General features: G+C 41.9%; 3 protein-coding genes across 5 annotated transcripts in view; all 3 read left to right on the top strand.

The window, feature by feature from the left end:
- LOC127051758 (alpha-1-antitrypsin-like) overlaps positions 1–4,500 on the top strand; it is a 135,411-nt gene extending 130,911 nt beyond the window's left edge. For all 3 annotated transcript variants that reach the window (XM_050954477.1, XM_050954479.1, XM_050954480.1), the window contains 2 exons: positions 1,166–1,313; positions 2,934–4,500. In XM_050954477.1, coding sequence (XP_050810434.1) covers positions 1,166–1,313; positions 2,934–3,119 — 334 coding nt within the window. In that variant the 3' untranslated portion in view covers positions 3,120–4,500. The remainder of the gene's footprint in view (positions 1–1,165; positions 1,314–2,933) is intronic.
- Positions 1–25,464, top strand: part of LOC127051761 (alpha-1-antiproteinase 2-like) — a 298,892-nt gene that overhangs the window by 151,922 nt on the left and 121,506 nt on the right. The window lies entirely within an intron of this gene.
- LOC127051763 (serpin A3-1-like) lies at positions 17,499–22,248 on the top strand. The gene is made up of 4 exons (XM_050954487.1): positions 17,499–18,150; positions 19,596–19,866; positions 20,610–20,757; positions 22,054–22,248. The coding sequence occupies exons 1-4, from the start codon at positions 17,499–17,501 to the stop codon at positions 22,246–22,248; spliced, it is 1,266 nt and encodes a 421-aa protein (XP_050810444.1).

Raw genomic sequence — 25,464 nt, 5'->3', positions numbered from 1 at the left:
ATTCATTTTCCATTAAATCCACTAAATCTTACATAGAGCCAACAATATGATTCATGAACTAGACAGATATGCTTTGTTGTTAGCTTTTTCCTAAATAAATTAGGTGCCACACATTCTTCTGCTCTCTTTGGAATTTGTTTTGTTCATTTTCCTCCCACAGGTTTAATTTAATTGTTAAGCTAAGACCAGCATTTTCAAAAGGAACTCATGAATTTGGGTGCCTTGCTTTTTTAGGTGTCCAGCTAGAGACACCTTACAAGGGATTGATTTTCAGAGGATGAATGCCCAGCACTTTCTGAAAATCAAGCACAAAATCACTAGTTGCTTTTGAAAATCTTGGCTTAAGAGCCTTAAGGAGGAAAATTTCCCTAAAAATGGGAACACAGTACAACCTTAGATATCTTAAGGGACACTGGCAATGTACCAGTAATAGAAGGTTGGAAGATGGTCCAGCAGGCTCTGAAGTTTGATTCTGTTTTTAAAGCCTGCTGGACAGTTCTCCTGATTATGGACATTGAGATGACCTGTCCTGAGGGTTGATCTATAGTCCTTTGAAGTCAATGAGAATCTTCCCATTGACTTCAGTGGCTGGTTCTTGATGGGGAATCTCCTGGAGGATGGGGAGGAAAAAAAAGCTGCGTGAAGGTATAATCCAGATGCTCTGCGCTTGTCAAATTCAGGAGCACAGCCTCATTGTACTTAGCAATATTACTTAGAGCTGTCCTGAAACTGTCTGTATTAGATCCTTATAGGTCCTATTACCATAGTCTCTGAGCACCTCTCAGACCTCAGTGTATTTATCCTTACCACACCCATGGGAGGCAGAGCAGTGCTATTATACCTAATTAACAGATAGGAAGCTAAGGCATAGAGATTCTAAGTGACAAGGAATGGAACCCAGGTCTACCACATTCCAGGGTAGCACCTTAGCTATAAGCCATCCTTCCTCCAAGTCCAATACTACTTATCAGAAACCACCTGTTCCCCACCTGAGGAAATCTGTCATGGGTCTTCAGTCAAATCTTCTCTATGGACTAGTGGAAACAATGCAAACAAATTTCTCAGTAATCACCACAGCATGTTATGTTGTCAGGAATGAGTCTGCCCTGCACTATGACATCTGATTGAAATGTTTTACCATTTTCTTGCATTTCTCTTTGGACAGTTCAACCAATTTATATCTGCCAAGATTCTCTGTTCATGGAAGATTTGACTTAAAACAAATTCTTTATAGACTGGGCATCAGAAAAGTATTCACTAATGAAGCTGACCTGTCTGGAATTACTGGGCAGCACGGGCACGAGATTTCAGAGGTAAGTTAGGTTTCTTTCTGTTTAATGGATCCATGGTAACTGATATCTTTACAAATGTTTCCTAGGGGAAACCCACATAAAAAGGCTTTGCTCTGTATGAAAAGCAGGAACTGAGGGATGGAATATTCAGCCCAAACTAGCTAGGTTGCTTGTGCAGTTGTATATGCTGTAACACAATATTTTTGGCCCAGCAGAGTTTTACAGTGCATGGAGCCACTTTACTTACTGAACACTTGAGCAAATCTCTTTCTCCCTTCACCCACTTCCCAGAGAAGACCCCACGGCCATCTTCCCCTTGATATGAAAGGGGTACAAAGTACTGTTTTTCAGAGCTTCCATTGTTTCTGCTGCTTCTGCACAGCTGCCTTTGCCCCTCCCATTGTTAAAAACACTGGGTTCTATTCTATAAGGTGCTACGAACAGCTGGGCAAAAAACAGGTTCTTTGGTATACTGGCAATTCTGAAGTTTGCCAGTAAAATCAAGGGGAAAACATCATTTCAGGTCAAACTCACAACAACATTTTTGAGAAAGCAAGAAGTGAGAAATAATTGTTCTGGTTTGACTGAAACATTTCGCTCAACCAGATATGAAACCTTTGGTTTCTCTTTACAGCATTTTAATTAAAAAATATGAAGGGGATTTTGAAACAAAAAAGCCATTTTGAATTGAAAAAATCAAAATGTTTTGATTTTTGATTTTTTTTAGAAAATCTTTTTAAACACACACAATTTGTCAAACTTGGCATGCATTTTCAAACTATTTCAGTGTCACCAAATCTGCGTTTTTCACTGAAAAAAGTTTTCGTCCAAAAATTTCTCCCAGTTACAGAAGCACCCTTAGCTCCTGTTAGCTTCAGTACCAGCCCCTTGCAGACCATTATAGTTCAATCCAAGTTCAGTCCATTCGGATTGTCAGTTTGACAGCCTTACAATTATACCTTACATGCAAGGTACATTCGATTAGTTAACACTGAACTCCTGTTAAAAAACAATACAGAAAACCTGAACCACCCACAAATGAACAGATGTAATCTAATGAATCCAGGTCTAGAAATGTCTCTCAGTGTGGTAAGGACCAGCTTGTGTCCTTTTCTGCCCCAAAGCCATTTTATCTATGCAACTTCTGATGCTGTTAACATACAAGACATATGCAAGGAAAACAATCTGTACCCCTCAAATCTATTTTATTTCCACTCTTGATTTATCTCACTTGTGAACTTTTACTCCATTATATAAATTTGCCAAACAACTGGGTGTAATTCTGCTTTCGCATTGGTTTTACACTAGTGTAACCCCACTGACTTCAGTGAAGCTGTTCCTGATTTACATTGGGGTAAGCGGGAGGAGAATCAGGGCCAGTGCTTGCGATAGTAGTATGAAATAGTGACTATGAGATCGGCTTCTTTTAAGGATGAGGTGATTTTGATTTATGCAGATCACCAATTTTTCTTGCTGGATTTGCAGTAGCCCTTTCGGTTTGTGGGGTTCACTCACACCTGTTGCTCATTCTTTAGCAGTTATTTCTCTCAACACTTTTGCTTTAAAAACAATCAAGCTCATATTCAGAAACCTGCTTGCAGTCCACACCCAGAACAGTAATGTTTGTTGATTTCCTTGTAGGCTATCCATCAGGCCATGATGAATGTGGATGAGAATGGCACTGAAGCTTCAGCAGCCTCTACTGTGGAAATAGTGCCAATGTCTATGCCTGTTACTGTTATAGTCAACAGACCCTTCATGCTGGTAGTAGTTAAGGATGGTGCCATACTCTTTATGGGCAAAATCCTGAACCCTGTGGAACAATAGTTACTAAAGTTCTGTATGCATTAGTTACGAGTAATTTATCACCACTGTTAAATAAAGAAACATTTTGATCTAATCAGTGTAGAGATGGCTTTAGAGGCCACCTTTTCCCTTGTAGTGTTGTATATTTTGCTTCACAGCTGAGACCTTTAATAGATTTTAAATCACCATCACTACAGATTGGTTTGAGTCTGCATTTAAAAACAAAGAAAAGAAAAGACATTCAAGTTCAGGCAGAACTGTCAGCAGAGGTGAAAAGAGAAAATCCTTTGTAATGCTGAAAGCAGCAAAACATTTTCTGGAAAGTGAGGATCAGAAAAGATGTCGAGACTCCTCCTGTCCACCTCCTCACCGTGTACATTACATTTGTTTTGCATGCTCACTGACTGCCAAATTAGTCCGTTACACTTCTTTACCATTTACATCCATTTTCTTACCAACCTGAGGGCTCAGTCTAGCCGACACCTATTAATAAATGTAGTGCTTACTACCCTGAGTAGCCCCATTGCTGTCAATGAGTCTAATAAATTGTTGCCCTGTGGCCCCTTTGTGCCACCCAGGCGGATGAAAAGGGGTCATAGAGAAGGTGTAAGGTATCCCTGCTGAAGAACACTTACACCTCTGTATTGACCATTTAGGGCAGGACAGAGACATGGCAGGATTGGGCCAGAGGAAGGAAGTGGCAGATCAGGAAGGGGAGGAGGTGTGACCAGAGTAGAACTGTGCCCCAGCAATTCTGCATCCTTGAAGTGGCCTCTGTGTGGCACTGAATCAAAGTTCAGTTTAGGTCAGCCCTGTGCCGGGGCCCAAGTCGAGTTTTGGAAGCTTCCAAATAGGGAAAATGGCTTGTGTTTCCCCAATATCCCCGAGTCACTATTTTTGACAGTATAGGATGAATCTAATCCAGTGGAACCACTCATGGCAGTAAACATCACTCCAGTAGTAAATGTTTGCAGGATCCATCACTTACAGCCTATCTGTAACTTACACCAAGTTTTACATAACTACATGTTTTGGCTGTGGTATCTTGAAGTGGGCCCTGCCTGTTCCCAGATTGTACCTTCACAGAATATCTGCACTCAGCTCAAAACCTGCTTTATATTTTAATATAGTCACAGTTGTATAGGATTTCTCTTTAGTGTTAGGATGCAAAGGGTTCCAAGATCATTTATACTACAGATGCTTATTTATATATTTTTCTTACCTAAATTTTACCTTCATACTATTTTACTTTTTTTTCAGAAGATCTATCAGTATTTTTTCTCCTATATTCATAATGATGGTATATTTTCTGACCTTTAGTGGCAGAAGAGGTAAATTACGGAGTGATTCTGTTAATGGGTATTCTATGTTATGATTTCCAGTCTTTATATTTGACCTTGAAATATACAGACAAGTTATTATGTTAGAGAAATGAAAATTAATAAACATGAAATTTAAAAGTTTTTAATTGTACTCTGTGATTTCTACAGAACAAGAATTAAGCAATTAGGACATATGATGCAAGCAGTCTAGCTAATCCCAGCATCAACCAGCGTTATATCTATGTGCTAATTAAGATCTCCATAGGGAGGTCTGTAGTGGACTTTATAGAGGCCTCTGATCTTTCCCATGTATGTACATATTGGTACCCTTTTTGGCCCGAGTGGTTAGCCAATATTTAGGGTCTTGCAGATTGCTTTCATTAGGAGAAGTTACTGATAATAGATATTTCTTTGATGCAATCCTGTTATTTATAAAGAATGTACATAAACTCCTGTTTCTCCAAACATAGCAGGAAGCAAACAACAGGAGGCAGTTTCTTTGCTCACAATTCTAAGCCTCTGTTCAGCTAGCACTCTGCCCAAAAAGTTCTCTCCTGGCTTTCTCTCAGGACCATGTTACCAATGCTGTTCTTGCTGTCTCATTGTTTTTCCTGCTACCTTATCTGTCAGCTTTCTACTTCTTTCACACCACACAGAGACAGATACTGCCCCTGCATTTGCAATTAGTCCCTAGTTTGGTTATGATGGGAAAGCTGGCAGAGTGCCCTAAAGGTGGTCAGATTCTGAGTCTGTCTGATCTCCTTTGGAAGCTGTTCCACAGCTGAACTTCCTTTTTTGTGGCTGAACCCTCTGAAGAATTCTTGGGAAACTAGGTGAGAGCAAAGATAAGTTTTATTCCCTTGCTCCTTCACAGAGCTGACATTCTTAGTTCGCCTCCTCTTTCCCTCCTCTTTCCTTCCTCCACCCTCACTTTCTATGGTGCATCCTGTGGGGGATAGCTCAGTGGTTTGAGCATTGTCCTGCTAAGCCCAGGGTTGTGAGCTCAATCCTTGAGGGAACCATCTGGAGCAAAAATCTGTTTGGGGATGGGTCCTGCTTTGAGCAGGGGGCTGGATTAGATGACCTCCTGAGGTCCCTTCTAAGTCTAATATTCTATGAATTGTAGTTACAGGAACCACCTAAGAGCAAACGTACAAATTTTTGCAATCTGTTGTTGCTATCTGCACCTAGCTAGATACAACACCCTGGACTGAGAATGCTCCTCTTGCATTCTTCTTCCTGGGTTCTGTAAAACTGTGTTGTACCATAGAGATTGCCGCAGTCCTGGATGGAGTTGCTGATGTTGCTGTATCCTGGAAGCAGACTTCCAGGGGATTAGCACCCAGGGGGGATATGCTCACAGTGACCTCTTCCATTAAGGTGATGAGCTGTTGCTTTCTTCCAAACTGGAGCCTTTAGTGTTGCCATCAGCAGTACCAGATACAATGAGTTACAGTAAACCAGTCTGGTGCTGATACTGAATCATTGTGACCAGGTCCTCATCTGAGAGAAAGCAGAAAAGGTTTCTAGCAAAATAGAGGTGGAAGATGTTTTTCATCACTGATGCTACCCTAATCATCTAGGCTTAGTGAGGATAAAAAGAGAACCAGAGACTTCTTCACACAAAATTTGATGAACATGGAGCAGAAACGTTCAAAGTAAGGGAAGGAAATGTCCCAGCTTGCTGTCTGAGTGTTTCCCCCTCTCACCATTATCTCTCTAGTCTTGCCAGACCAGTGTTTAGACCAATTGTTCTTCATCCGGATACTGATCTCCTTGAGATTTGACATCTGTGGAGTGATATAAGCTGAGTGGATGGAAATTGACATATACAACATCATCTTATTGTCCTATGGAATTAAGGATCCTATGATAATAATATGACTCTCATGGGTCTATCCCCTCTCAGGGATCCCATGTAGTTATTGAAGAGAAGGAGAAGGGATAGGATAGGTCCCCATGGGTCTCTACACATGAGCATCTTTGGAGAAGAAGACGGTTGTCCATCATCAGTCTCTAGGTCCTGCTGGAGAGGAATAATTGGAGTCACTCCACTGCGGGGCTGACTACTCTAGCTACTCCTGTAAATGGGCCATCTGTAACAAACAATGGACAGCTGTGCCAAAGGCTGTTGAAAGGTCAAGTAGTGTGAGCATTGAGAAAAAGCCTCTGTGTATGGCAATGAGAAGATCGTATTTTAATGCTACATAAGGTCCAGTCCTGTATTTCTTGTGCACCCTAAACTCCTAATGACCTCAATGAGGTTCCTCTAACCCTGTGTTCAGGCACCAGAGGGTGCACCACTGACCTCATGGGGAGTTTGGATGTGCAGGACTAGGCCTAATTAGGGTTGCCAGACAGCAACTGTGAAAAAATAAGACTGGGGTTGGAGGGTAGTAGGTATCTATATAAGAAAAAGTCCCAACAAATGGGACTGTCCCTTTAAAAACAGGACGTCTGGTCCCCTTAGGCCTAATTTTATATGAAATTACATTCCAAGTATTGTTTTGGAGCAATAGAGTGAAATTCACATACATCCCTGTTTGGAGTCAGCCAATCATCCCTAGGGGATTAGTGCAAATATGCTTTAAAAATGCAAACACATGAATTAACATGAGATAACTTATTTTTGATAAATAATTCCAGACTCAACTCAATTCAGACATGAATTAACAGTAACTCAGAGGGCCACCGGAAGCCATTCCTGCAGTGAATAGGACCAAATTCATTGGTGCAGTTCAGGTGTAAATGAGAGCACAATTTGGTCCATTAAATCTACATACCTTGACAAAGATAATTCTCTGAATCACAACTCAGTGACTTGAATGGAAGTAATTAAAAGGGAACACTTGGTTAACTGCTCTTCCAATTAGAGGCATTTTTTATAGTGAGGAGTAACATATGTTTTTTTATAATTTTTGGAGGTCTCATTGTTTTTATTACTTATGTGATTGGAGATGATAATTATTAGGTTATAGAAATATTTGTTCCATATTTGTTGTAAGTACAGATAGTATAATTTTTGTAATATCAGACTATTATCCAATAGAATAGCATATAGCAAATGTAAACCAATCTATTTTTCAATAATATTTTTTGTTTTTTCCTATGGAAAGTTATTCCAATGGAGCTCACTGCCAGGAAGTTTTCCCTGATATTCATCCCAAATTTTTCCTATTTTTAATTTCATGTTATTACTCATCATTAAAACCCATTGTAGCAATCCTAAATAATTCTTCTCCTTCTTTGGTTTCATCTCTCAAATATTTATGAAATGTATGTCTTCTCCCTGTATTTAAAAAAGAATCCCAAGCAACCTGAACAGTGCATGTAATGGGTACATGTAACAACTGCCATCTTGCTTATCATTCAGGACCTCCACGTGAAGCATAAATCTCGAACTAATAAAATTTAGTGCCTGATCCAAAGCCCTTTTGTAGGGGACTGTGAAAAACTGTGTCACGGCCTAGCTAGGGTATTTCCGCTTTCTCGGCGGCCTTGTGGAAAGCCCCTGCTTGCTAAGCGGCCAATCATTGTAAAACACGGCATGCCAGTTATAACTTGCTTTCAACTGGTTGAAACCAGTTTGCATGGCCTTAGGCCAAAGGGCGTACACCGTCCATAAAAAGTCCCTGGCCTTTGGCCAAGGGGCAAACATAGCCTATAAAAAGTCCCTTTTTGCATATGTATAAGTTGCTTTTGTATTGTGTATATATAGCTATATGCTCCCAGTCCCGCTCTTAGACTCTGACCCAGGCCGAGCTAAGCTTCGGTGTGCTGGGTTCCCTGCCTCCGTGACAGCAACGCCCAAAGTCCCCGTTGCGGGTGTGTCACTTTGCCTTCATTAAAGCCAATAACTCACAGTGTGTGTGGGCCTCGTTCTTGCAAAGCACCCTGGGTAGGCCCGTAGTCTCCCATGAACATTACACCTTTGTTAATGTGTCTTTTCATTGGCTTCAATAGGCTTTGGATTGGGCCCAAAGCCCCCTACTTGACAGCTGTAGCAGGGTTTTCAACCCTCGGATTGTCCTGGAGTCTCCAGAAATTAATGATTAATGTGTAATTAAAGACTCTGTGGTATGATGAAATCTCCAGGAATGTGGCCAACCAAAATTAACAATATTAAGCAGAATTATATCCTATGAGGATTATAGTGGCCAAAATAATGGAAATTCTGTCCCCAGACAAAATCTGAGATTTGACATTTCATTTAATTCCAAATCAGGATGAAAAGTCAAAATCTCAAAATTTTTCATTTTGTTTTATCCCTATCTAAATGTTTATGCAAAACATTGAAATATATTGTTTTGACATATATTATACAAAAATCTAAACAATAAAGTTGAAATGGAATATTTTGAAAATTTTCTCTTGAAAATTTTAACATTTAGATATTGTCAAATCAACCTTTTCCAACAGAAAATTGCTCCACTGGAAAATTTGATCAGCTTTTCTGAGGAGGAAGCCAGCACCAGCTGGGAGCTGCAGGGTCCCCAAGTGCCACGGGTGGCAGGTGGACCCTCCGCAGCTCCTAGCCACCACAGGCATCAGAGAGGATCCCTGGAGATCCTGGCCACTGTGGGCATCAGGGGAGACCCCTGCCACTCCAGGCCACCCCAGGTGGCAGGGGGGACCCCTGCCACTCCTGGCCACCATGGGCAGCAGGGGGAATTCCCAGAGCCCTGAGACACCAGCAGAAGAGGACCCTGGAGCTCTGAGCCCCTGGGGCGATGGGGGCTCTGGAGCTCCCAGTCCCCCCACAGCTGCCCAGGCTCCCTATTTTGTCATGGATATTTTTAGTAAAGCTCAGTGACAGGTCACAGGTTACCGTGAATTTTTCATTATTGCCCATGACCTGCCCGTGACTTTTGCTAATAATAGCCGTGACAAAATCTTAGCCTTACTTATTAGTCAGTTAGCCAACAAATATGTATTTAACAATTGTAATCTTTCTTTGTAAGTCCCTCCAAACCCTACTTAATTTTCTTATCTGAACTTTCTCCAATTTATAAATATATTTCTAGTAGCAAACTGTATGCAGCATTCCAGATACAGTAATATCAAAGGCATGCAGACCAGGTTCATTACCTTCCTATTTCATGATGTGATAATACCTGCAAATATGAAGCCAAAAATTCCACCAGCCATTGCATATCCATGAATAATTTGCTGCCTACTAGCCCCCTTACATTTGTCTATGTTTGTTACTTGCTGGGCTACATGTGGTTGGTCATCGTTATCCCCAGCCTGGTCCCCTCAAAGGCCATGAAGATCGTGAAGATGCCAGTCACACTGAAGGTGATGCCCAGATTGAAAGAGATAAAGTGCATGGTGACATGGTCTTCTCAAAATAGCTACTGATAATGCTAACTTTGCATTTAGATTCTACAAACAGGTTTCTGCAAATGCATCAGACAAAAATATTTTCTTCTTTCTTGTAATCATCTCTGCTGCCTTTGCAATGCTGATGATAAATCTGCCATTCTTGTGTACACTACCGCTTAAGTTGACATAATTTACATCACTGAGGGGTGTGAAAAGGCCATCCCCGAGTGACATGAGTTACATCAAGTTGAAGTGGTGTCTACACCGCACTATGTCAGTTGGAGACACTCTCCTGTTGACATAGCGCGTCTTCACCAGACGCACTACATCGGCGCAGCTGCAGCTGTTGCAGCTGTGCTGATATAGCATGGTAGTGAAGACAAGCCCCAAAGCAGATTCTGGAAGGACTCACCTCTGAGCTGACAGATATTCAAAGAAGGAGATGCTGAAGGTTTTCTTCTCTTACATATGCTAAAAGATCCCGACAGCGAGCTCCAGCTGATGATGGGAAATGCCCTTTTTGTAGTGCAGCAACTGCAGCCACTAAGGAGTTTATTAGATGATGACAAAAGCTTTTAGGAATAATAATGATGATAATATCTAGCTCTCATATAGCACTTTTCATCAATAGCTCTCAAAGCACTTGACAAATTCAGTATCATTTCCCCCATTTTACCGATGGAGAAACCAAGCCATGGAAAGGTGAAGTGACTTGCTCAAGGTCTCTCTGCAGATTTCTGGCCAAGAATAGAACCCATGTCTCCTTTATTCTAATGACATCAAGAATCCCCACAAGCTGAGCAATAGATCAGTAATCACCCAGAGAAAAAAAACCATGGAAAAATAGTGAGTTAATCGAGGATATTGAGCCACTCACTGTCATGGTGCTTGTTAACTATGCATGCATGTTATCCAGGCACACATTTTATAGCAATTACAAGTTTTGGATTCCTGACTGAGACCTAGGGGGAAGGACGCTGTCATTTGTCTCTTAATAAAAGAGCATAATTAGAGAGCAGGATGGTCCTATAATTAAGGCACCGCATTGGGATACAGGAGACCTGGGTTTGGTTCCTAGCTGTGCCAGTCTCTCTGTATAAGTTAGGCAAGTCACTTAATCTCTCTGTGTGTCTCGGATCCATAGCTGTGCAATGAGGATAATAATCCTTCCTTTATCTGTTGTGCCTATTTAGGCTTTACATTTCTCAGCATAGGAACTTTCTTTTATGATTTGTATGGATAGCATCTTGCATAATGGCGTCCCAGTCTTGCCTGAGACCTCTAAGGGTATATCTGCACAGCAACTAGACACACAGGGCTGGCCCAGGGCAGCCAACATAGGCTCATGGGGCTCAGGCTGCAGGGCTATTTCATTGCTGTTTAGGCTTTCAGGCGCAGGCTGGAGTCCTGGCTTTAGGACTCTGGAAGTAGGAGGGTCCCAGAGCTTGGGCTGGAGCCCAAGCCCAGAAGTCTACACCGCAATGAAACAGCCCCACTCCAAGCCCCGGAGCCCCACTCGGCTGGCATGGGCTAGCCACAGATGTCTAGTTGCTGTGTTAGTGCTAGCATAATACAAACAATAAGAGGTTTGGCCTGTGAGATCATCTAATTTGAGACTGATCCCATCTGGCAAGTCTTTCCGTAAGGATAGCACATGTTTATTTTGACTCTTCCTCTATACAGCAAAAAAGAGATGAAAGATCAAATAACCAAATGTGTATCTATTTCACCAACACTAAACTTCATGGCCAGACTGTCACATTGCTCTGCTAGTGTTCCATGTTGCAACCAACTTGGGATGGGAAATATGGTCTTGTGACTTGAAGCATGGGGTGGTCCAGTTGTATCACAGAGCTCCATTGTGACCTTGGGAATGTCCCCAAAGTTTGTCCTGTGCTTCTGTATTCTTATCTGTAAAATGGAGATAACAATATTTACCTTTTTCATTGAAACAAGGTAAAGCACAGAGGGGCTGTGCAAAGGATTTTTTAAAATGGGCTCCGTTTTCCTTCCTTAGTAAGTATAATGAAGGCATGAAGGTTTTTTTTGTTTAACAATTTGCCTTTTAAAGTTCTTTTTCTAGTATGCCTTTTACATTACAAATTCAGGCTTTTCCTGTTATGCAAGGCTACGGACAACTGAAGAACCACTAATTTTATGAGATCTGAAATACCGAAGAAGCGAGACTGACTGATCAAGGGCAGATAGGTGAGGTCCTGACTAGTGGACCTTGCTGAACAGACATTGCAGCATTGCAAAGGATTCTGCAGCGTGCCTGCTACTCCCATGGCCCCTGGAGATCAGGGACCATTTCTGCCTCAGAGATGCACAATGTCTCTCCAAGACTTCCTCTACACCAGTGCAGTTCGATACTACCCCACCATAGGTCCGTGCCTATTAGCTCCTCATGATGGGAAGCAGGAAGAAAATGTTTGCTTTATTAATGACTGTACGTTTGTAGTTACCATCATGAGATTCGTAGCAGATTTGGCATCTCCAATTTAATAGCAGTATAATATTTAATAAAGGTCATTTGTTTCACTCAAAATAATAGTTTTAGAGAAAGCAGATGATATTTGTTCATTTGACGTTTCATTGTAACTCAGAAAGATTTATACAGAATCCCAGTGCATCAGAGATGCTGCTGCCAATAGGCTGGCTACTATGTTGCAGATAAAAAATCCCCTTATGAAAATTAGCTTTGAGTTCATTTAAACCTCCAGCAATGGGCTTAGTTCAATTTATACTAATAACTCCCTTTCCCATAAGCATTCGATAGCCTTTTCTTCCTTTTTATCAGAAACCCACTGGGAAAAATCATTTCATACAAATTTGACCAAAGAAGAGGGTTTGTGGTTGTTGTTTGGTTGGTTAATGGGAATACATCTGTTAAAGTGAAATAGGGTGGTATGAAGATCACTATGATGAGAAATTGCCTTGCTGGTGGATACAAATACATTTAAAGGGAAATGCTGCTGCATTATTCCCTCTGCTTGAAGAAGGAAGAAGGAAGTCAGTGGAGGGTGCCCTGTTGAAGGAAACTGCTCAAATGGGAGAAGTCACTCAGAAGGAGGAATCTTTTGTCTGAAGTTGATAGATGTATGTCTGTAGATTGAGGGAGAATGCTCGATCAAGACAAACATTAAAATATGTTATTCCAATTTATAACATATTGTCCACATACATCATCCTGGGTGCTTATCCCACTGGTTGAAACACAGAAAATCTACAAAAGGCTTTCTCATGACTATAACCCCCAACCCTCCCAAACCTTTGCTTCCTTCCTCCTGCGTACATTGAGAAGAATGGAAGTGTAACATGCATGCATCACATCTTTAATGAAGGAGATGATATGTTGAGCCCACACTTATATCAGAACATTGTACTTTGTCTGGCCACCCTAACACCAGAAAGATATTAATAAAGATGGATAAATTTTTTTGGATGAATAGTTTATTTGCTGAAAAATGCAGTTGCAGCCTACCCAAAACTATTTATGAATTTTACACACCTTCACCTAATAGGTTTGAGGATTTTTTTTCCAGGCTGGATTCACAAAGGGACTTTGGTGTAAGGGAGTGGGATATAGGTAGTCTTGCCTAATTATCACTGCTGAGCTGGTGTCCACAAGTCAAGGACAGCCATGAGGCAATAGTCAGTGAGCAAGGATTGGCATAATCACCAGGATTGATAAGCATGTGTCAGGGTCAGCACATAAGGCCAGGGTCGGAGACTGGAGATTAGAGCCACAATCAGACTGGAATCAGGGGCCAAAGTCAGGCTGGGGTCAGAAGACAGAGATCGGAAAGCAAGGTGCAGTCTGAAGTCACAGCAAGTCAAAAGTGCATATGGCTGCCCAGGCAGCTTTCTTGGGCACCCTTCAGGGTTAAATAGTGCACATGGGCCAATCAGAGGGTCACAGGGTGCTGTATCTCTGGACCCTTTGGGTGGTACTTCCTATGGCACCTAATCTCCACATTGCTCCATGGATGTTGCTTTGCATGGCCTCCTAGTGGTGTGGGAACAACTGTCCCCAGGCTCTTAAGATCCAGGTTCTAGTGCTTTACATTTGGTGTCATTCATGTTTCACAAAGCAGCCAGAAGAGAAATAGTCCTTCCCCTTATAACTTTTACCCCAGTGATTCGGGCACTCACCCAGGTTCAGTCCCCTTCCAGGCCATCAGTATTTACTCTGTGCCCTCATTGATCATTTTTATTTAACTTGTTTAATGCGTAATAGTGGAAATACATCTGAGTACTGCTTAGCAATATAAATAGTGATGCAAGGAGCAATCCAGCTCAGATGAACACAGCAGGAGCCCTTTCACTATGTAAGTACAGTTCTGTATTCATTTTTCCTTAGAGACTTTGAATTGATGTTATTTATGTTTTTTGCCATTTTGGTGCTAGGATTATATCATTCACATATTTGTGACTTTGTTCCCTGTAGCCATTACAACTGAGTCATTACTCTGAAATGGGACTGAAACAAACATCCAAGGTAACAGCAAACCCTGCTGTTGTAGTGGAAGTGTACTCAGACTAAAATTAGGGCCTGTCTTCACTATAGGCGTAAGTCGTCCTAAGTTACACTACTCCAGCTACATGAATAACATAGCTGCAGTCGATGTAGCTTAGATCAACTTACTCCAGTGTCTTCACAGCGCTGAGTCCATGTGAGACACTTCAGCAAGTCTTCACTAGACCGACTAAATCGATCCCTCCTCCCCATGTCCTTTGAAGCCATGAGGAGCCTTTAAAGTGCCCAATCAACTAGGAAGCTGTTGAGGTGCCCCTTTGTGCTAGGTCATCCTTTCTGTGTCTTTCACAATGGCATAGTCTACCAAGACACATTCATTGGAGGGAGATGAATGCATGTTGGGAAATGGGAGAAAACATTTAAAATGCAGTACATTACTATGTTTTCCTGGTGACTAAACTCAAAATGACCTAGAACAGATAACTTAATGTCTAGTTGCAGACCCTACTATTAGAATTTGGGAGTAGAGAGGAGGGAAGAAAAATGCCATTGTTTCTGAATTTAGTTTCTCTTTTTACTCCCATAGACAACCCAATCTCAGGAAACAAAGTCTAGCACCAGTTTAATTTCTGGAGTCAGATCTTGGGCTTAAAGATGCCATCCCAGCTTTTCCAAGGGAAAAGGTCATTGCTGTGGCTATTGTATAAATGTTGCTAGGTAGTATAACACACCTTTTTGATCTCTTCAGTTGAGACATTTCTCCCATCCTGTTAAAAAAAAAAAGAAAAAAGAAATAAGCCTAATAAAAAAGGTGCTGGCCAAAATGTTTCTAATGTCAAAATTTTGACAAAAATACAAATTAAAAATTTCTATGAGAAAAGTAAATGGAAATTGATGACATCTTTGCAGTACAACAGAAATAGAAAACGGGGTCTTCAGCCCTGCCTGGTATAAATTTGCTATCGGCATCATATATTCTGTAGTTAACAAGCTTTCTAAAACACTGGATTAAACTTTGCTCAGATATAGGAAGTAGACGGGGAGGTTGTTGACTCAGGCAGACAAAAGAAAAAATGCTTCTGGAACTACTGGAGCCAGTGTGCTATCTCTCAGATACACCTCTACCCCGATATAACACTAGCTGATATAACATGAATTTGGATATAATGTGGTAAAGCAGTGCTCTGGGGAGACAGGGCTGCACACTCCAGTGGATCAAAGCAAGTTCGATATACGCAGTTTCACCTATAACACAGTAAGATTTTTTGGCTCCCGAGGACAGTGTTATATCAAGGTTGAAGTGTAATTAGAAAAATGCAGGTTAAAATGCTGGCCATGACCTGTCCCCTCCAAGTTAAATACAATAAGTGAGAGCTGTTCTTCTATGCTGCCGGGGTTGTAGTTATTAGAGTATGTAACTGCATCACTGATTGAGTTGATTAAAGATTATGCATTGGGTGATGGAAGGGAATATGAAACAACAAATATTTTAAAAAACTGAGATCAACCTCCCTTTATACTTGGAAGTTATTTGGTGTATCCCCAAACACACAGGGGTGTGATTACATAGGTAATCTGACTTTCTGCTGGGCTGAAAATGGGGTTCCATTTAAAATAAATAAACAAGGTTGGGGTAAATCACCACTCAAGGCCGTGCTCTGACTTTTGGCTTTAGAACATTTACAATTTAACCCTTGGTCACCTTTAATGGCAGTTACCTTCCCTTCCGGCAAGCAGCTCGCAGTCTGGTAAACTTAGGAACACAACCAAATTTTATGTAGGGTACACAAATAACCAAATGACAAGACCAACAAGGTATTAAAGTAATAGGGAATTGGGTTGGTGGTCAAGACCCTTAGAACTGTGGCTCCCAGCAGAAACTCCACCTGGGCTTCCCTTGCAAATCCAGGCCATCCCCCACCTCAGTCAAAGGGGGTGCAGGGGCTCCTCTCAGCTGGGGACTTGCTCTAGGCTCCAAGTTTCCCACCAGTTGTTGCTGCTGGTGTCATTGCACTGCTCAGCTCAGTCCTCACTCCTAGGTCCTATTAAATCCCCAGTGGACTCAAAAGAAACCCCCTTTCTCTAAGGTAAGACTCTGTGTTCCTCTTGCCCATCTGGGCATGGTTACCCAATCTGGACCCATTGCCCAGCTAAGAGTGGCCTAGAGGATATCTCCACTTCCCCATGTTTTCACACTTACCTCCTTTTTCATGTACACCTCTATCTCGATATACCACGACCCAATATAACACGAATTTGGATATAACGCAGTAAAGCGGCGCTCTGGAGGGGTGGGTCTGTGCACTCCGGCAGATCAAAGCAAGTTCGATATAATGCAATTTAACCTATAATGTGGTAAGATTTTTTTGGCTCCAAGGACAGCGTTATATCGAGGTAGAGGTGTACCTGCAATTACCCAGCACATTTATCACAGACTATATATGTGGCACCAGGGAAACCCCAGGTTGTGCAGCTTTTGGCACTTCATGGAACACCTGACATGATGCAAATTATACCTGCTAACAGGTAGGGAGCCTTCTCAGTTTTCCTATAGGGTTGTGACCCCTCAGGATGTCATGAGGTTATTACTTAGGAGGTCGGAAGATGTCTGCCTCCACCCCAAACCCTGCTTCACCTCCAGTAATTATAATAGTGTTAAATATTGTTAAAGTGTTTTTAATTTATAAGGTGTGGGGGGGTCGCACTCAGAGGCTTGCTGTGTGAAAGGTGTCACCAGTACATAAGTTTGAGAACCACTGCTATAGAGGGAGTCAGAGTGGTATATGCAAATTAGTCAGGCAGCAGAATCCCTCAATTCTCCCACTTCACCACTAGACGGAGCTAAAGAGCTGCTGCTCCAACTCCTCCTAGGCCTCAAACTTTCTAATTGTGTACAGTGAATAGTGAGACATAGTTTTGGGGGAAAAAATGACATCACTGTTGCTCCTGACAACTACACACACTAGCTCCAGAATTTTGCTGGAGAAGAACACATCACATATGCTAAACAGCCGAGGCATGTTGCAATCTTTATTATAACTGATATATTAGTAAACTAAACCAAATTATCCCTTAGTGGGATTTATAATCATGTATAGTCACGTTAGATATGCCATGTTCCTTTGTTTTTTGCATTATTTTATATACATTTTATTAATAATTGTTATGACAACCAATGCAAACGACTAGCCATTAATTGCTACCAAAGTCACTATTAATTTTGCCCCTCTAATGGTTTGATTCTATTTTGTGACAGAATAATTTGAAAGGAAAATGAATTCCACCCTTTCTGTGTGTTTGTTACTTGCTGCTCTTTGTGCTCTTGCCCATTGCCATCACTTTCCTCATCACCCCACCTGCGAGGACGACCATAAAGATCCAAATCACATGGAAGAGTATGCGCTGCTGAACCAGGCCTGTGTCAAACAAGGTACCAGCTATGCGGACTTTACATTTAGATTCTATAAGCAGGCTGTATTAGCAGAAGCAGACAAGAATGTGTTCTTCTCTCCCATAAGCATTGCCACTGCCTTTGCCATGCTGGCAATGGGCGCTAAATCAGCCACTCGGACTCAGATTTTTGAAGGAATGGGCTTTAGCCTGACAGAGGTTCAGGAGGAGGACATACATGAAAGTTTCCATCATCACATCCACATGATGAATTGTCCTAACAATAAGATCCAGACAAGTATGGGAAATGCCCTTTTCATAGCAACCAAGTTTAAAGCACTAGAGAAGTTTTTACAAGACGTCAAAACCTTTTATGAAACAGAATATTTTCCTACCGATTTCCATAATTCAAAAGAGGCTGAGAAAAAGATCAACGGTTATGTAAAGAAGAAAACCCATGGGAAAATTCCAGAACTAGTCAGCTATCTTGATCCAAACACTGTAATGGTTCTTGTTAACTACATTTATTTCAAAGGTAAGGCATGGAGCCCAGATGGGTATTTATTTAAATTATAATCTTTAAATGGCTGATTTTGATCTAAAGCAAAGAAAATGTTTTTGCTGCTTTTTCTATAAATTAAGAGAAACTGTCATAATACAACAGAGCACAGCTCTAGACCTGGACTAAATTGTGCAGGGCCCTGAAGATAAGGACAAAAAACATTTATTTGATATACCGTAAAAGAGGGATCCAATAGTTTAAAATTCCTTTAAGATTCTTAATTGGGAGGGACTCTGGAAGGGTAGAAAAGAAATAACAAAAACCAATGGGCAGAAATCAAAGCAAGACATATTCAAATTAGAAATAATTTTTAACAATGAGGGTGATTAACCAGTATCACAAACTACCAAGGGAAATGGTGGATTCTCAATCTCTTACATCTTCTAATCAAGAACGGATGCAATACAGGGGTAACCAGATGATATTCCAAAGTTGTACAGGAGGTCAGACTAGATGATCAAATGGTCCCTTCTGGCCTTCAACTCTGTCCGAGCAGTCATGTTCATTTATTGTGTTTTTGGTACCTACTGAGTATAAAACACGTACAAGAAATCATTTTAATAGCTGGTTTATTTGAGGCACGTGCTAGGTAAATTCTTCCTTATAAAGAATTAAAACAAGAAGTGACTTGATTCTGATTTCCAGTCCACTGCTAAACCTTGATGTAAACGTTGTTCTGCAAGGGGTTGGAATATTTACAGTCATTATTTTATTTGTTATTCTCAGGTCAGTTTCTACTGCATGTATGAAGCAATATGTGCATTTCCCTCACTCCTAGCAATATGGGAAGCCCAAGGGCTGCTGCCTCTTTGCATCACTAGTGGAACACAAGCCAGCTGAGTGGAGCAGGCTATAGCTTTTCTCTGCTCCTCACCAGTCAGCTATGGGAGGGGCATTGCTGGTTGTGGAGAGGGGAGCCCATTTTCCATTCTCAGGAATGATGCCGAATACACTCTTGCTTTTGGTCCGTGGAGCTGCAAGTGGGATTGTGCCTTCGCCCAGTGTGGTTCTGTGCCTGTTGGCTCCTAGGGGTAAGAAGCATAAAGACAATATTTGGTTTGACATCTCTAGGTAGCAACAGTTTGATTTGGTATAGTCTGGGGGGGGCCCAGCATTACATCAGAATAAATATTTAAGGGACCTATTCTTCTCTCCACAGTAATGCTTTAAAGAAAACCAACAACATTTGTTCACTTCACTTAGTGGTCTTCATCTTGACTAATAACCCATTTACCCCAAACTCCAGCACTCAGTGATGCTGCTGCCGCTTGCCTGCAAAACAGACATAGCTTCTTAATAATAAACTTGGAGTTACCCCCACCTATGAGCTTCTTCTCTTTGAATTAGTCCAATTTCTGCCAACAAATTCCTCTCTCCCTCCACTATTAAATTGTATTCTCTTTGCTTTTCATGATAAGCCTCCTGGGAAAATCCTTTCGATCCCTTCCACACCCTCGAGGAGGATTTTTTGGTGGATGAGAAAAACTCTGTTAAAGTCAGTATGATGCGCCGGGATACCGACTATGAAAGCCACTATGATGACCAGCTGTCGTGCTGGCTGGTGCAGATACCATACAATGGAAATGCCAAAGCGCTATTTATTCTGCCTGACGAAGGGAAGATGAAGCAGTTGGAGGCTGCTCTCTTGAAAGAAACTGTGTGTAAATGGGAGAAATTACTTCAAAAAAGGTACCCTTTGCCCACTATTGTGCGGATAGATGGTTGATGGTAATTTAGGAGAGAATTCCAGAGCAAGGCAAAATATTAACACTGGTATCACAGTTCAGTATTCTCTATGTTCAGTAAGTAGAGTTCTCAAATGATCCCCCAGCTACCTTAGAGGAGAGCTTCACAGAATGTACAGCTCCAGCTCTTCTGACAGCACAAGCTGCAGCATCCCAACTGCTGGTCCCTTAGGACTCTGGCCAGGCCACTGATCTGAACACATCTGGCAGGTCCTAGGACTACAACAGGAACTGATCTTGTTGCCAGTTGAATGTTTGAAAGTCCCTACTTCTTTCATGTCGCTAATGAGATTTATTAACTGCCTGGTGCCACCGACTCCAACCTCTTTACCCTAACCTCTATTCCACTCCACCATCTCCTTGTCCCTCCAACCACTTCTGTTCCCACAGAAGTCTGTTGGAAGGTACAGGGCTCTGAAATGAAGTTATGGACTCAGGAGAAATTCATTTGTTCAATGGTCCAACCACATCTGTTCAGGAGCATCCAGGCACGTACAAAAGGCTCACCTAGACCTTCCTAGGTGCTCATTCCTCACTCAGACACACAAATCACACAGAGAATGCAAACGCCACCAGCAGATACCTCAGGAATCAAAAAAGCCCCGTGCAGTGTCACTAAATTGCGGGTACTCCGTAGTGTTAGCTGAGCGCAATGTTTCACCATCATGTTGTGTTCTTTGTTGACAGGACTATTAATCTGTACATTCCAAAGTTTTCTATTTCGGGGTCCTATGATGTGAAACTCCTGTTTGAGAAAATGGGTATTACTGATGTGTTCTCTAGTCACGCTGATCTGTCTGGAATCGCTGGGACATCCGACCTGCATGTTTCACAGGTAAGTTAGTGAACAAATGGTTTTGTTAACAGGATTTGTCTGTACCTGTGATTATAAAGTTTACATCCGAGATTATTTACGGGCTCGTTTCTGTTCCCACTGAAGCCACTGGCACAACTCCCACTGACCTCAGTGGCTGCTGGCACTCAATCAGTTTTCTCTAGACTAGGGCACAAACAGGCTCATTACAGAGAGCTCAAGGCTTCCCCTGTAGTTTCTGAAGGTTGTTATAAAAGGAGATGGTCCTAGGGAGCAGCAAGTACATTAAGAATGGGCTCAAGTACAAAAAAATGGCTTTAACTATTCCTTGCCCCTGGCCTAGAATGGCTCAATAGCAGCAGGGACAATCACTTCCAAATCCAGGGCTAGGTTGTGATATCCTTATTCACCCCTTTTCCTCAAGCATTGCCTCAGATTCCAATGAGAAGATGGGTGAAATCCTGGCCCCACTAAAGTCAGTGAGAGTGATGCTCTTGACTTCAGTGGAGCCAGGATTTAATTGTGGGTAATAGGCTACAACTCAAAAGAAGTAAGGTCATCAGAATCTGACCCTAGCTTAGCATTGAGATAATATTAACTAAGTCACATTAGGGACAATAAGGACGTTCTGAGTGGGGTTCCGCACCACCTCTGTAAAGAACCTAGTTAGGGTTTGGAGTAACTAAGGTTCTGCAGTATCAATGCACAGTATGATACAACAGCTTCACTGAAAAAAAGAATTCTGGGACTTGGGGACATGGATTCTTGTCATTATTCACCTTGAGATTTCTGCTGGAACATGGTTTTATACTATCTAAATGTACTGACTGTTTGTGATGCTAAGGAGGAATTGATGGTAGTAATCATTGATAGAAAAAAAACACATCTCTTTTGCAGAGAAGGAGAGCTGACTTGATCCATGCAGGCCTATCTTTCTTCTCAGTGGAACTGCAATTGAGAAATAACTGCAACAGCATCTTAATATTGTTGGGTCTGATCCTGGAGTCCGGACTAGGGTGACCAGATGTCCCGATTTTATAGGGACAGTCCTGATTTTGGGTCTTTTTCTTATATAGGCTCCTATTACCCTTCACCCCTGTCCCAGTTTTTCACATTTGCTCTCTGGTCACCCTAGTCTGGACATAGGGAAAACTCCTCTTGAAGTCCAGGGGAGATTTGCCACTCAGCGGAGTTGGGTTCATTGGGCTGTACCAGTCCTGTTTGTATTCTTCCTATTCCCTAACACAGCAAGTTCAATTTCAGCTGCCATTCACGGTCCTGTACTCATGCTGTAACATTTGCCTCATTTCCTTGCAGGCTATTCACAAGGCCGTGTTGAATGTTCATGAGAATGGCACCGAGGCAGCAGGGGCCACCGCAATAGTAGTTACCAAACTTCTTCGTCCTTCAACTACCATTAAATTCAACAGGCCCTTCGTGGTGATGATTGTTGATAAAGCCACCCTCAGCACAATGTTCATGGGGAAAATTGTCAACCCTACTATAAAATAACTAAGGTGTCGCTGGAGACATCTGTGCTTACGGTGGGCCACCGCAGGCTCTCCTACAGACCCCCAGGTGTCAGTGACTATCCCTAAACTTTAATTGACCTACATTCACAAGCAAATCAAATATATATGGGAAGTTTTAGCCTATAAGCAATTGAGATTTCTTCTCAAACAAAATAGCTAATGATGTCTGCATAAGAAGGCCTATCATCTCTTTGCCCCAGTTTGGTAATTCAGATCATACTAATACATTATCTGAGTCCCTAGGAAAGCTGTCTTTATAAAAGGCTTCTTCTAGATCCTCGTGTAAGATGTAAAGTTTTCCAGCTGAGCAAGGATGTCCTGAATGCCTTCAGTTCTAGGTTATTCACTGGCAGCTTTATCATCCTGGGATCCTGGTAATGATCACTGCTCTGCCAGTCTGTCTCTGGATAGCCATGGCCTTGGGGTCCAAGAAATTAGCAATCCCTTCCCTTATTGCTTCCCACGGCCTGGCTGTTAGTCAACATGCTGCCAAGCCAGTCTCGTCACAGCTCTCTCTCTCCAATAGGTTCTCTCAGTTATTTCTCCTTCAGTCATCTTGCCTTCACCACATGTTCCAGCTTTTATCTGGGATGTCCCAAAAAGCCAGAGGCTGCTCCAAAACATTTAGAATTGCTCTTCTGTAGCACACACTAGGTGCCATGTTACTTCCACAGTGACTGGCAAACAACTTTTAAAGGCACAATAATGAAACAGGCACAGAAATTTACATTGTCAATTACAAATGTTTGCAGTTAATGGCAAAAATTAATGTTGATACCTAAAATTTTCACTCGTGCTGACTTTTAGAGACTCTTCACTCTCTTGCCGTTATGTTTTATACATCTTTTAAAGCCAGTTAAGCCTTTCAATGATGGTGACACCACATTAACATAGCAGCATCTCTGGAAAGGGTCTGGGTTTTTAAAAAAGAAATAGTGAGCGAGCAGAACTTTTCTCAGATGGAGAAGGAAGAACAAGTTTTTACTTGCTGAATTCTTTTCTTTCTCTCATTTCCCCTCCACCCAGTCCCCCCATGAACTGGTATTTATTAAGTTTACAAATGTTTTCAACAAATATTTAGAAAGCATCCAAAATATTGTGTTTGCAGATCATAAACTTTTACTGTAAAAGAACCTTAAGGCCCATGATAAAGTTATTCAGCAATTTTTGCATTAATAAAATGCCCTTGCAAATTTTGTATTGTGCGCTTGGTATCTTATGGAGACAACATAAATATACATTTTTTTTTTTATTTTTTCACACCAGGGTCAGAATCTGGTATGATTACTCATGGTGTGATAACTTAGACAAAGTTAATGAGCATTCAGGTCTGTTTTCATGTTTGTTGAGTTTTCCTATTAGGAAATCTAAAATCATTGTAGCCAATTATTTCATTTTATCATCCATTTATCATTCTATTACATGATGCTAGGGGCTACTCTTATGCTATTTCATATATAATCACTGTATGCTAAATAGATTTAAATTGTAGGATTAGAAAAGTATAGGATTGACAAGCATTTAGGAGTGATGAGTGTGTGTTAGATAAAGCATGGCTGAAACACAAGGCCTACAGGATGAGACCTGTAAGGTTTTTTAGCTTAGCCAAACTAGGCCATAGGCTTAAGAATGCTTAACATGAGTGAGTGACTTAGGAATAACCCTCTGCCTGTAAAGTCACAAGGTTATTGCATAAGATGTGCCACTAGGTGATGTTACGGAAAAATGGATTGCAATAGACTGCAATGTATTGTCCAAAACTGCAAGACACCTGATTGTAACATCTTTAAATGTCTGTCTGACCACAGGGTACATGTGCCTAAATGGTAATAAGAATAAGAGGAACTATGACCAACCTATAAAAAATGGGGCACTCCCATGGGGTGTGGAAGTATGGAGCATGGCCTGGGACCCCCATTGGTGCTTGGGAGGAGGGGAAGATTGGCGAGGTTGGCAGGCTCCCTACCCAGCTCTGCGCAGCTCCCCAGAAAAGGCCAGTATGTCCCTGCAGCTCCTAGGGAGAGGGAAGGCAAGAGGGGCTCCATCCACTGCCCCTGCCATGAGCACCGGCACCACAGCTCCCATTGGCTGGGAACCACAGCCAATGGGAGCTGTGGGGGCAGTGCCTGCAGGCAAGGGCAGCACAAAGCGCCTCCTTGCCCCTCTGCCTAGGAGCGTCAAGGACATGCCGGATGCTTCCAGTGAGTCCCCCCCGAGGTAAGCACTGCCCCACACCTCAACCCCCTTCCCCAGCCTTGAGCCCTCATCCACAACCAAATTGCTGCTGGCTCAGGGGCTACCTGAGTGCTCAGGCAGCCCAAGAGCCAGCCGCACCAGCCGTTGCAGAAGTCATGGAGGTCACAGAAAGTCATGGATTCCGTGACATCTGTGACAGATATGCTGCCTTACCCATAATCCCTTGCATTAGCTGAAGTAAATTTTGGCTTAAGCAGACAGGAAAACTGTCAGGCACAAGATACAAGTGTTCTGCCCTGCTACCTGCCTAGGAGGTGCCTTTGCGCCCTTGGTACCTGGAATACATGTGTTCAGAACAAAGATCTACGGGGTTCACCATTGGTACCAGAAAACAAGATAAAGAGTCCTTGCCTAGCCTCAGATGATGCATACAGTACCTTTTGACTTGTAAACAAGTTGGGTATAAAAAGGATAGTTTTGGAGGTGTGACTTGGGGAGCACAGCTTCTGGGTAAAGTGCCTTTAACAGCACAGCACAAGATGACTTCTCAGAAATTGGTATCATACTGAACCTTTCCTTCCTGTACTATATACATCATTGACTTTTAGCAATAAACCTGACTGATACTGGTTATTTCGTGCTTGAGTATATTTCATTACTAACCGAAGTGTGGTCAAGCAATTGACTATGACAGGGGTAGGCAACCTATGGCACCAGTGCCGAAGGCGGCACGCGAGCTGATTTTCTATGTCACGTACACTGCCCGGGTCCTGGCCACTGGTCCGGGGGGATGGGGGGAAGGCTCTGCATTTTAATTTAATTTTAAATGAAGCTTCTTAAACATTTTAAAAACCTTGTTTACTTTACATACAACAATAGTTTAGTTATATATTATAGACTTACAAAGAGAGACCTTCTAAAAACATTAAAATGTATTACTGGCACGCAAAACCTTAAATTAGAGTGAATAAATGAACACTTGGCACACAACTTCTGAAAG

This window comes from Gopherus flavomarginatus, chromosome 5 (genome assembly GCF_025201925.1).
Source record: "Gopherus flavomarginatus isolate rGopFla2 chromosome 5, rGopFla2.mat.asm, whole genome shotgun sequence".
Lineage (NCBI taxonomy): Eukaryota > Metazoa > Chordata > Testudines > Testudinidae > Gopherus > Gopherus flavomarginatus.
The sequence above is the reverse complement of the archived record's forward strand: the minus strand, read 5'-3'. Positions and strand labels throughout refer to the sequence as shown.